Source organism: Nomascus leucogenys, chromosome 7b (genome assembly GCF_006542625.1).
Source record: "Nomascus leucogenys isolate Asia chromosome 7b, Asia_NLE_v1, whole genome shotgun sequence".
In the NCBI taxonomy this organism is placed as follows: domain Eukaryota; kingdom Metazoa; phylum Chordata; class Mammalia; order Primates; family Hylobatidae; genus Nomascus; species Nomascus leucogenys.
In genome coordinates this window covers 61416687-61429763 of record NC_044387.1, presented here as the reverse complement: position 1 = coordinate 61429763, position 13077 = coordinate 61416687, and the positions used below count along the sequence as shown (strand labels likewise).

The window sequence follows — 13077 nt, the reverse complement described above, 5'->3', positions numbered from 1 at the left end:
TATGATTTACATAAAATTCAGGACCCAATCATTGCGCAACAGGAGGTAGCACAGTCTGCAGAGAGGGCGGGCGCTCAGAGGAGAAAAAGTCTTCGGACTTGCAGGGGGAATTCCTCCTGGGCTAACCCGGCAGCGGGGTCCAAGCCACAACCGGCCGGCGGCTGCACAGGCTCCATGTGCGGCTCCCCCTGGAGGCGGTTGAGCCCCTCAGAGCAGGAGCGCGCAGCATGCGCCTCTGGCAGCCTCCGCCTCCCGCCCACCGCCGCAAGCGCATGCGCGGTTAGTAGTCGCTGCTGTGCGGCCGCCGGCCGGATTGGTCTGAAGAGACGCGGGGAGCAAGTGGCAGCGACTGGGACATCTGAGCTGCCACTGCCGAAAACAGACCGCAAGAGAGGTGCGTGAGCAGCAGGCCGCGTTCCCGCTGTCCCGCTGCCCTTTGCGCGCAGATTGGGGTGAGGAAGCGGAGTCGTTGCCGCTTCCCCCAGGCACCCCGTTATTTTGCCGCCAGAGGGCTGAACCAGTCGTGGCCAGGTGATAGTGGATGTTGAGTCTGGCGATGGGGCTGCAGCGAGCTAGGGTCTTGACTGGGCTCTGGCGGCCCCGTGGGTGGACGCAGGGGGTCGGTGCCACCTGGGTCCCTTTGTGTCTCCAGCACCGCCGCATCCACCTGCTGCGCCCGGGCAGGGGCGGACGGGCGAGGGGACAGCTAGGTGCCTAGCCCGGCCGGCCTCCCCTGCGGGCTTGAGCCACCGGGAGCCGAGGCCGTTATTCCAGCAGTTGCCATTGCAGCCCCGTTCCACGCTCGAGCCCCGGGGCGCTCTCCCAAGGGTTGTGGAGGGGGCCCGGGGGGCGTCCGGACGCTGCTCACTCTGCTGACTGCTCCTTACAGAAACCCAAACGAGATCAAATAGGCTCGGCTGTCTCAGTCTCCATCTGTGGAAGCTAAGGGACCCCACCTCACGGCGGTGGGACCAGGGACTGTCGGCCGCTCCCTGGATACCCGCGCGGAGCCCAGTGTGCGCCGCCGGGGGGTGGGCGAAACGGCTGGTTGAATCCAGAGAGGCCCTAATTACTAGACTCATTATCGCCCCAGGCCTGTTTACCATCAATCAGACACTTTCGCTGATTTTATTTATAGCATCTGCCCAAGCAACAAGGAGGAGGTGTTTGCTTGGGAGTTAAAGGCAAATGGCAACCAAAGCTCAGGACTGGGAGAGAAAAGGTAAATAACGTGGCCACGGGAAGAAGTCTCAAATTAGAAAACGGTTCATTAACGTAGAAACTTTTTGTTGCTTAAAAGCAGGCAAAATCCCGATCTCATCTGATGATTTTGCTTGCTTTACAAATGTCGACATCACTTGAGGTAACCCTCCTTTGGGTCATTGTAAGTTTGACCTCTTTTCAGTTTGGAGTTTTGCCTTCACGTCTTACTGGTTTGATCTTCCAGTCACATTTAGATCTCATCCCCAAATCCTCAGAACAAGATATTCCGTACTCTTGTCTTAGCTAGTTGATAAGGTTAATTATTGTGTGTAAATGATAGAAGTATGTTGATACATCTGTCTAGAAATTGAACAGTGTTGTAAGTTAGCTGTAGTACTTTTTAAGTACCTAATAAATATTGGTGTTTTTAAATAGAAAACTAGAATAATGAACTTTAAAGAATCTTTGGATTGTCTACTTCACGTCGCAAATGAGAAAACAGGCCCAGAGCAGTTTTAATCACTTGTCTTTTTAATAATAAAACTAGAAACTTGGTGCGATGGTGCCATGTTCATTGTACTTTTTATTATATCATTCTACATTGCATTCCTGAAGCCACATAACAACTAAAACTTTAAGTAATAGGTGATTGTCAAACACCACTTCTGGGATATACCAGTGTTGGTCCCATCCTCAGTCAGCCATTAAAACTGAATAACAGCAGAAAGGCATCGCAGTTATAAGAAACAGCATGTACAAAAGTGTGTTAAATAGATGTGTTGAGAGTGAAAGAAGGCCGGGCGTAGTGGCTCACGCTTGTAATCCCAGCACTTTGGGAGGCCAAGGCGGGCGGATCACCTGGGGTTAGGAGTTGGAGACCAGCCTGACCAATATGGTGAAACCCCGTCTGTACTAAAAATACAAAAATTAGCCAGGCATAGTGGCGCGTGCCTGTAATCCCAGCTATTCGGGAGGCTGAGACAGGAGAATCGCTTGAACCCGGGAGGCAGAGGTTGCAGTGAGCCGAGATTGTGCCACTGCACTCCAGCCTGGGTGACAGAGCAAGACTCCATCTCAAAAAAAAAAAAAAAAAATTACAAAAATGTGTCACAGAAACATAAAGTGACCATAGTGGTGGAAAAATGGCAGCTGTAGACTTGTTCAATGCAGTGTTGCCAGAAACCTTCAATTTGTGAAAAATGCAATAAATCAATGTACAGTAAAATGAGGTATGCCTCTATGTACACACACACACACACACACACACACACACACACACACACATACCCTATTGACTCTGCTTCTCTGATGATCTCTGATGAACTCTGACTAATAAAATGGCTCTCCTCCAAGTAATGATTCAGGGATTCTGCAACTTTCTACCTTGTAATTCTGCCATTTTCAACCATGACTTTCAAAATTGCTTGCATCAAACCAGAAGGGGAAAGATTATAAAGAATTATAATTCATAATTATGGGAAGTTTTTATGGGCAAGGGCTGACAATGGCATACAGGTCTTCTATTTACATTCTGTTGGCTGGAACCAGGTAATGGTCACATCTAGTGCCAAGGAAATTACCCTTGTGATCAGCCAGCAATTTCTCCCACACCTTACAACAGATATTGCATATCCTGTGATTGTCTTTTCTTTGTGTGCCGTACTTATTTTTGATGTGACAGTGAGCATTACTTCAATACCAGCACATGAGCTGCACTTTATAATTTGTAATTTGGGGGTGGTAGTGGAGATCCAGCAGGGTTTTTAGGAGATATTGGTGTAATTATTTAAAGTAGACCAGACTACTTTATCTAGATTTCAAAGACTGGGAAGAATGGTATCTCATTCACGGATAAAGTTACTTGTGCTTCAATTCGTTATTGAACTAGCACAGAAGCAGTGCAGAGAACATACATGAGATCAAAGATATGTGTTGGTGCAGAAGGATGCAGTTCTTTAGTGCCTCCCTTCTTATGAAGGCGCAACTGATACTTAGTGATCTCAGCAAGCCTCATGGAGTGAGGAATACATAAGCAGCTTGGAACTTTGGGCATGCTAACTTTTATTTTATAAGGAGGGAAGAGGGTGACATTAGCACTTAATGTTCTACCCTACCATATAAACAAATTCTTGCTGTACTAAAATTGCATAACTTAAAACAGCCATGCAGATCAATGAAGAAATAGATAACACCACAAGCCAACCAAACATAATAAACATATGGACAACACTGTACCCAACAATAGGAGAACACACATTTTTCTTAACTGCACATAGAACATTCTCCAGGATAGACCATATTAGATCACAAAACAAGTCTTAATGAATTTTAAAAGATTGAAATAATACAAAGTAAGTTTTCTGAACACAAAGGAAAAAAACTAGAAATCAATAGTAGAAGGAAAACAAGAAAAATTCACAAATACGTGGAAATTAAACAGCACACTCTTGAACAATGAGCCAAAGAAGTCTCAAGGGAAGTTAGAAAAACATCTTGAGACAAATGAAAATGAGAACAAAAGATACCAAAACTTATGGGATACAGTGAAAGCAGTGTTAAAAGGGAAATTTATAGCTTTAAACACTTACATGAAAAACAAAAGATCTCAAGTTAACAACCTATCTTACACCTTGAGGAACTAGAAAAAGAGCAAATGAAACCCAAAAGTTAGAAGAAAGAGGGAAATAATAAAGATTAGAGCAGAGAGAAACAAAATAGAAAACAGAAAAATGAGAGAAAACAAGTGAAATCAAGAGTTAATTCTTCGAAAAGGTCCACAAAAAAATTAACAAACCTTTAGTTAGATTAAGAAAAATGAGAGAAGACTCAAATAACTAAAATTGGTAATGAAAGGACATTACATCTGATTCTACAGAAATAAGAGGGATTATAAGAGAATACACTGAAGGATTGTATGGCAACAAATTGGATAATCTAGATTAAATGGATACATTCTTAGAAACATACACCCTATCAAGATTAATCATGAAGAAGTAGAAAATCTGAACAGACCTATAACTGGTAAGGGGATTGAATCAGTAAACAAAAACTTCCCAGCAGATAAAAGCCCAGGACTAGGTGGCTTCACTGGTGAGTTCTACCAAACATTGAAAGAAGAATTAATACCAGTCCTCCTCAAATTTTTCCGAAATATTGAAGAGGAGTAAACACTTCCAGATTCATTCTATGAAGCCAGCATAACCCTGTTATCAAAGCCAAAGACACTACAAGAAAACTACAGAGCAATATTCCAGATGATTATTGATGCAGAAATTCTAAACAAAATACTTGACAACAAAATTCAATAGCATATTAAAAGAGTTATATACTGTGACCATGTTGGATTTATTCCTAAAATTCAAGGACTATTCAACATAAGAAAATCAGTGTAATATGCCACATTAATGATGTAGGGAGGGGAGAACACATTATCATCTTTATTCATGCAGAAAAAACATTTGACATGATTCAACACTCTTTCATAATAAAAAACACTAAGTACACTAGGAATAGAAGGCAACCACCTCAACATAGTAAAGGCCATATATGAAAAGCCCACAGTTAACATCAGACTAAATGGTGAAAGACTGAAAGCTTTTCCTTTAAGATCTAGAATAAGACAAGGATGCCTGCTTTTTCCACTTCTCCCGAGCCAGAGAAATTAGGGAAGAAAAAGAAAGAAAAAAGACATTCAAATTGAAAAGGAAGAAGTAAAATTATCTCAGCAGATAACATGATCTTATATGTATGTACAAAACTGTAAAGATTTCACAAACACAATACAAAAATCTGTTAGAAATAATAAATGAAGGCCAGGCATGGTGGCTCATGCCTATAGTCCCAGCAATTCTGGAGGCCAAGGTAGCCAGATCACTTGAATCTAGGAGTTTAAGACCAGCCTGCACAACATGGCAAAAACCATCTCTACAGAAAAATACAGAACATTAGCTGGGCATGGTGATGCTTGCCTGTAGTCCCAGCTACTGGAGAGGCTGAAGTGGAGGATCACCCGAGTCCAGGAGTTCAAGGCTGCAATGAGCCATGATGGTGCCACTGCACTCCAGCCTGGGTAACAGAGTGAGACCCCATCTCAAAAAACAAACAAATGAATTCACTAAAGTTGCAGGGTAAAAAAATTAGCACACAAAAATTAGTTACACTTCTGTATACTAACAATGAACAGGAAATTAAGAAAACAACTCCATTTATAACAACATCAAAAAGAATAAAATACTTAGGAATAAATTTAATCAAGGAACTAAAATACTTGTACATGAAAAACTATGAAATGCTGCTGAAAGAAATTAAGAAACAAATATTAATCAATGGAAAGACATTGTGTTCATTGGGATTGGAAGACTTAATAAGATGGAAACACAACCCAAAGTAATCTATAGATTTAGTGCAATCCCTATCATAATCCTAATAGCACTTTTTGCAAGAATAGTAAAATTCATATAGAATCTCAAGGGACCCCAAATAGCCAGAACAATCTTGGGAAAGAATAAGTTTGGAAATCTCACATCTCTGTTTCAAAACTTATTACAAAGCTATAGTAATCAAATCAGTGTGAGACTGGCATAAAGACAGACATATATATATCAATGAGATACAATAAAGAACCTAGAAATAAATTCCCACATATATGTTCAAATTTTTTTTATAAAAGTGCCAAGACCATTTTGTGAGAAAGGACAGTCTTCTCATGAGATAATATTGGGGAAACTGGCTATCCACATGCAAAAGAATGAGGTTGTAACCTTACCTTAAATCAAGGACAAAAATTAACTCGAAATGGATTGAAGACTTAAACATAAGAAAACTATAAAACTGTTAAAAGAAAACATGGAAAGCTTCATGACATTGAATTTGCCCGTAATTTTTGACGCCTAAAGCACAGACAACAAAAGAAAATATGTATAAATTGGAAAACTCAAAATTAAAAAGTTCTGTGCATCAAAGAACACAACACAATGAAAAACCTATGCAATGGGAGAAAATATTTGCCGGTCATATATTTGATAAGGGGTCAGTATCCAGAATTTGTAGGAATTCCTACAACTCAAAACAAAAACAAAACCTGATTTTTTAAATAGGCAAAGGACCTGAATAGACATGTTTCCCTTGAAGATATATAAATAGCCAACAAGCACACTGAAAGATACTCAGTATCACTAATCATCGGGGAAATGCAAATCAAACCACAATATGATACTACCCCATATTAGGACCTATTAGAGTGGCTACTATTAAACATAATTTTGAACAAATGTTGGCAAGGATGTGTAGAAATTGGAACCCTTGTGCCTTGTTGGTGGGAATGTAAAATGGTAAAGCCACAATGGAAAACAATATGAGGATTCAAAAAAAATAAAATTATTATATGACCCAGCAATTCAACTTATTGGTATATACTCAAAAGAATTGAAAACAAGGTCTCAGAGTTATTTGTATACCCATATTCATTGTAGGATTATTCACAACAGCCAACAGGTGGAAGCAACCCAAGTGTCCACTGACAGAAGAATGTATAAATAAAATGTGGTATATACACACAATGGAATACTGTCCAGCTTTAAAAAGGAAGGAAATTTGATACATGCTACAACATGGATGAAGCTTGAGGGCATTATGCTAAGTAAAATAAGCCAGTTACAGAAAGGCCAATACTGTATGATTCCACTTATATGCAGTACCTAGAGTAGTCAAAATCATACAGATAGATATTAGAAAGGTGATTTCCAGGGGCTGGAGGGAAGGGTAGTGGGGAGTTGTTAAATGTGTGTAGCATTTTTGTTTTAGAGCATGAAGAAAGTTTTGGAAATTAGTTGTACAACAATGAGAATATGTTTTACCATGTGATTTAAAACAATTTTAAATGCATAAACTAGGGATTTAAAACAATTTTAAATGCATAAACTAACTACTTCATTTTCTTGTAGTATTACACCAGCATCTGGCCTCTCAGAGTGTCAGTACAGACTTGTCAATAGCATACCTCTCTCTAAGAAATGAGATGTGACAAACCTCATAGTTTTGTTTGGAACTTGATAACATGTTGGCACCATTGTGAGACAGATTTCAATACTGTGAACTTCATGATCTAATTCTCAGTTGTCAGCTGGTGCAGCATTGAAGAATGATAGGATACTGCAGCATTACGCAGAAAGTATTAAGTCTGTATTTCTGATTTTTTTTAAAAAAAGGAACAAATAAAAACAATACAACTGCATTGTCTACAGAATGCCTTGTAACCAATTGCAGTTCTTTAAAAATATCTGTTTTTGTTTTGTCCATTGGGAATAGTACCTACGCTATTCATGTCCTGGGCTGCAAAGATTAAATTAGCTAGTTCTTTTATGTAAATATAAGATCATAGAATTTTAAAGAAGAAACAAACTTTCAAGACAAAGTGTTTTCTGAACTTTTTTCTGAAGCATTGGCAACTATTTCTAAGGAAAAGTCAGGAAAAACTATAATATAGAATACAAATAAAACTGGTGTGCTCTGGTTGAGTTAAGGGTAGAGTTCCAGATAGAGCACTGCCTGCTTGGCTTCCTCTTAACTCTTCCTTGGCAGCCCAGTACACCAGAGCTCAAACAAAGCACTTAGAATGTATTTTTTTCAACACATTAATTATTTGGAACCTAAAGTATACATTCATTTGAAAGAGAGGATATGGGTCTAAAGTTATATTAATGTTCATTATTACTAGTATTATTTTATGTGTTTTTATTTTGCTCAAAAATGATTAATAGCAAGTCAAGCAAAGTGCCTTTTACTACGTAACATGGAAGGCTCTTAGACTTTTAGAATAATGAAGCTTTTAGAGTTCACAATTAATAAGCAATTTGCAGATATACAAATTTCTGTGCCAATAACTAGGAAATTAAGGAAATAAGCCTATTTCATTGTGTCAAATTGATCCCTTTACATTTACTTCCTATCCCAGTTATACCTCTTTTGTGATTTAGAGAGATCAAATTCTAATTAATGACAGCACCCATCATTTTTGTGTTGTCTTTGTCCATAAATATGTAAGTAATTATGTAATCATAGAACTATAGGAATTATATACGCAAAAGAACTTTCTCCATAGCAGTCTACCTGATTACAATAAGCCCTATATTTGTTTGATCTTTTGACTGTGCTTTGATTTTAGTAAAACACTACCACATTAAATTTGTGATAAAAAATTTTTTGTATCTTTTCTCAGCATGTATATATAAATGTATTTTGGTTTTATAATTATAAAATTTCCATTTTTATGTTTATATACACTTAAGCAACATTATAATAAAAACAATTTCAGTGAACATTTAGGAATCATGATACTTTTTCTTTTAAAGAGGTCTACATATTATTTGTGTTTGATAATTACTATCATCTTTATCTTTAGATTTTGTGCCATTGGCTCTTTGTTTTTGGACAAAGGCCTGCATCTATAGAATCTGTTTCCTACAAGATTTGAAGTTTGTATTTCCACTTGCTCAAAGCATAATTTAAATAATTTTGTCAGTGATTTGTTTTAAAAGCCATCCTAGAATAAAGGAGCTATTATGGAGAAATTATTTATTTCTACATATACTTAACACTTATTTTCACAACTTTATTTTCACTAATTACTTTTAATTTCACAGATAATCAATATGCATTTCCAAGACTTTTGGCTATGTTTGGGTCTTCTGTTCATCTCAATTAATGCAGAATTTATGGATGATGATGTTGAGATGGAAGACTTTGAAGAAAATTCAGAAGAAATTGATGTTAATGAAGGTGAACTTTCCTCAGAGGTATGGTTATTAAGAAATGAATTATAAATTATTCCTTTATGTAGTACAATGAAGTGATTGACCTCTGGTGATTCATTTCAGTTCAAATAATCTTCATTTCAGAGATAGATAGAAAAACATTGGTTTTTTTCTAAATATCTTATTACTTTATTTTTTAGAGTGCCCATGTAATTCAGAAATTTGCTCATGGCACCTAGCACAGTTTCTTAAACAAATAAATATTGGGGAGGTTTTCACTATCAAAACAGGAGTTTGTCACTGATTAAAGAGAACTAAGCTAATAGTAAGGTTTTTATTCATATTTCTGACATTGCTAGATCTTTTCAAATAAAAGGCCATATAATTTGCAATTCTTCGAGAAGTAAAGTATTTGTCTTTATTTCTCTGAGAAAAGAAAATGCTAAGAAGGAGGATGAATTAGAAAAGGAAGTGAGGGTGAAGGATGGGCATTTAGTAAACCTGACTCGTGTTTCTGTCTCAGCATTGTTAAAACGTGTATTTTGAAGTAGTGATTAACAGGAGTCTGAGAAATTGCAGGGATTTTCGTATACCTTGATGATACATAAGAGCTTTTATATTGAGGAATATTCATATCTAACGTTGTGATAATCAGAAATATTTTTGATGGTGAGAAAGCATTAATTGTATTCTGCCAGCTACTGTTTGAAGCGTCAAAGGGAATAATACGTAGTTGTTACAGATTTCTTTACTTCATTTCCTCTTATTAAGAATTTTTCATTTGGAAATGTGTTGTTTCACTGTTTAAAATGAATAGTATGTTTCGCCCGTTAAATTTAAGCTCTGTAGGGACAATTTTTTTAAAGCCTAGTTCTATAATCTGCAGAAAGTAAGTACTCCAAGTACTAATAATTACTGACTTGGATACAGTTACTACAGGGTCTTTGAAGGTTAATATTAATACTTCAAAGAAATTGACAGGTAACTACCACTCGACTTATTTGGTGATACTTTGAGAATATGATAAGAAGTGGGAAAGAATGATTTTTGATGCTTCCAATTTTATAGCATGAGTAATCTACATAGGGTGAAGTATAAATAAAGGGCAAAATAAACTGGTTTTAGGGGTGGCCTATCAGAAGGAAGCCTCTTGTGACACCATTGCCCATTTTGTCAATCTATAAAAATATAGAGAACAGTAAAGTTGTAATTCAGTAAACTTCATAGAAGATTGGCAGCTTTGGTAGCTGAATCTTGACCCTGTCAGTAATTATGTGGAATTTTGTGTAATTACTGATTTTCCTCCCTTAAACAGACAGGAAGTGTTTTACTATCAGGGTGCGATAGGGACAGTGAAAATAGAAGAAGTATTTCTGCACCCTTTCCCCTAAAGCCTAATGGAAGAAATCTCACTAATCATACAGATACAATCACAACAAGGTGATTCTGAGAGGATCCAGACTAACCTATTACTTTAGGCAAATTTTTATTTATTCGTCCTCAGTTTAAATAATCTTTTGATAGTTTATCAGTCTTTACTCTTTTAAATTATTTTGTTGGTAAATTCTGTATCATGTAGTAAAAATGTATGAGCTTTGGAGCCTGACAGTCTTGGCTTTATGTGTAAGTTCTACAATTATCTAACTGGACAGCGGTAAGCAAGTTACTTTGTCTGTCCCAGTTTCATCATATATAAAGTGGTTACTGATGATACTTCCCCCATAGAAATATTATGAGAATTAAAGGAACCACTATATCATTAGCAATACCACTGCCACCATCATCATTATTGCCACTCTAACAGCTAACACTTCAAAGGCACTTGAAACAATGCTTTGTTGATAATTGCTTTGCAGTGCTATCTCCATAGAATCTTTTCATTCTCTGGGTTCCTAATCTTGGAAAATTATATTATTATCTTTTAGGATACTTAACAGTAAAACTTAAGAGTTAATTTTAAAAGCCTATGTGCTTACTAAGCTCTACATCTTACATGCTTTTCATTATGCTATTTCCTTTGCTCCCAAAGAGTTTTATCCATAAATATTGTCACTTGTCAGAGTCCCTTTGTTCCTTCTGTGTTTGAAGGGGTCAGTGTATCCACTGTTTGTATGTATAGTATTTTTGTCATCATGATATTTCTTATATTTTCTTGTACCTTATCATTACTAGGATACAAAGTTTTGTATCCTATTTGAGTTTGTCACCTCATATCTGTATTACCTGCATGTGCATTGCATACTATGTTCTTCACTAGGAAGATTATTTAATTGAAATATTTGTGAAAATGAATAACTTTAGACTTGGAAAATCTCTTTTCCAGATTAAATATAAGACACCTCAACCTATAGGAGAAGTATATTTTGCAGAAACTTTTGATAGTGGAAGGTTGGCTGGGTGAGTATTCATTCAAGAGAATGTTTTCTTTGATTTATTAGCTCTTTTGAAGTTATTAGGTTTTGGCCTATGAAAATTACCTCTACTACAGATCTATAAAAAATTTTAAAGTAGTTTAATTGACAATGTAAATCAGTACTTAGTATATTTTTGTAATTGATAGAATAATTTGAATAGTTATTTATTCAAAGAAAATATACTAATTCTGAATGTAAAGATGAAATTTATAACATTTCTTTATTCTCTAGGACAGATATTAACACTTAAGTTCAGACACAAATATGAGTACTGTTCTACTCTAAATAATGGAGAAAACAAAAGTTAATATTAAAGTGATTATTATGTGTCAGATGTCCTTTAAAAAAGTAGATAATTACCATATTTAATCCGTATTTTACAGATAAAGAAACCTCGGTTTCTTGTACCTTACCTGTGATCATACAGCTAGTAAATTATAGATTCCAAATTCGGTTTAACCCTAGCCCTTCAGGATTATGTGTAGGCATCCTTATTTAGCATCTAAGTATGAATTTATTGTTGAATGAAAAGTGACTGTATTGGGTGATCTTTTGTTGTGTTTCTGTAGGCATTGTATCTATAAATTGCTGATTTTATTGTTAATGACATATATGTATGTTCGACTTTATTTACAGATGGGTCTTATCAAAAGCAAAGAAAGATGACATGGATGAGGAAATTTCGATATACGATGGTAAAATATTTATTTAAGTATTAGATATAACCAGTATGGCCTGGAGTTCACTAACCTTTGAGATTATATTTTTGTTAAATTGTGTTGGCTGGAGTCCCCCACCCTGCCTCACAATAAAATGTTCAGTCTTTTATCTTGTCCCTCTTCAATATTTCTGAAAAACCCTTTACTATTTCTGAGAATCTCACTCTTAAGCCAGTTAATCTAGTTTTCTAACTGAACAGTTGAATTTTCACTCTACTGCTGTTAGACTTTTGCATTTCCTGAAGCAGTATTTTCCAGGCTACTGCTGTCTCTATGGTTTCATCTCAAGCATAGACACACCTAGATCAAATTATAATTTATGGTAAGATTCTCCTAGCAAGTAAAAAGCAGAGGATAACTAATGAGAGCTACAAGATATGTGGCTACGTCTGGAATCCTCATCTCCAGGTCTATATCCATTATCATAGGGTGTCTAATAGGATTATCTTCAACCTTAGCTCTAGAAAGAAATGTCCCATAGGCAGGGGTCATATTGTCTTCCCTAATAGGACTACCGTGGAGTATGACCAAATATTTTCTTCTTTGTGGTCTAAAAACCAGCCTCCTTGATTGTTATATGCTGAAGCAAGATCAGCCTCTTCTCACAGTGACTGATAGTGATAATTTCTTCTTTCTCAGAGGACCTCATACTCATAAACATGTGGCCTTGCAATCAGACTGTGATAAGCAGTTACATCACAACAGCAAAACAGATAGCATGTTGGATGTCAGCTGTCTGTTTCCTTTTCATAGTTTCTGTTTAGTGTAAGATAAAGATCATACCTGCATGTCTTCCTTTGCGTGGTGTTCGCCATCCCAGCAAATCCCCTGTGCATATATATACACATATATATACATGTATACACAAATATATACACATATACACATATTTGTGTGTATATATGTGTGTGTGTATATACATATGTATATATATGCTTATCTACTCCAAAAAGGACACCACCATATGCACAGAAAAAGCAGTAGTGGGAT

General features: G+C 36.7%; 1 protein-coding gene across 2 annotated transcripts in view; it reads left to right on the top strand.

The window, feature by feature from the left end:
* Positions 1–269: 269 nt before the first annotated feature.
* Positions 270–13077, top strand: part of CLGN (calmegin) — a 33610-nt gene continuing 20802 nt past the window's right edge. For both annotated transcript variants that reach the window (XM_030816178.1, XM_003258140.3), the window contains exons 1-4: positions 270–394; positions 8844–8996; positions 11278–11351; positions 12005–12063. In XM_030816178.1, the coding sequence (XP_030672038.1) occupies positions 8853–8996; positions 11278–11351; positions 12005–12063 (277 nt within the window). In that variant the 5' untranslated portion in view covers positions 270–394; positions 8844–8852. The remainder of the gene's footprint in view (positions 395–8843; positions 8997–11277; positions 11352–12004; positions 12064–13077) is intronic.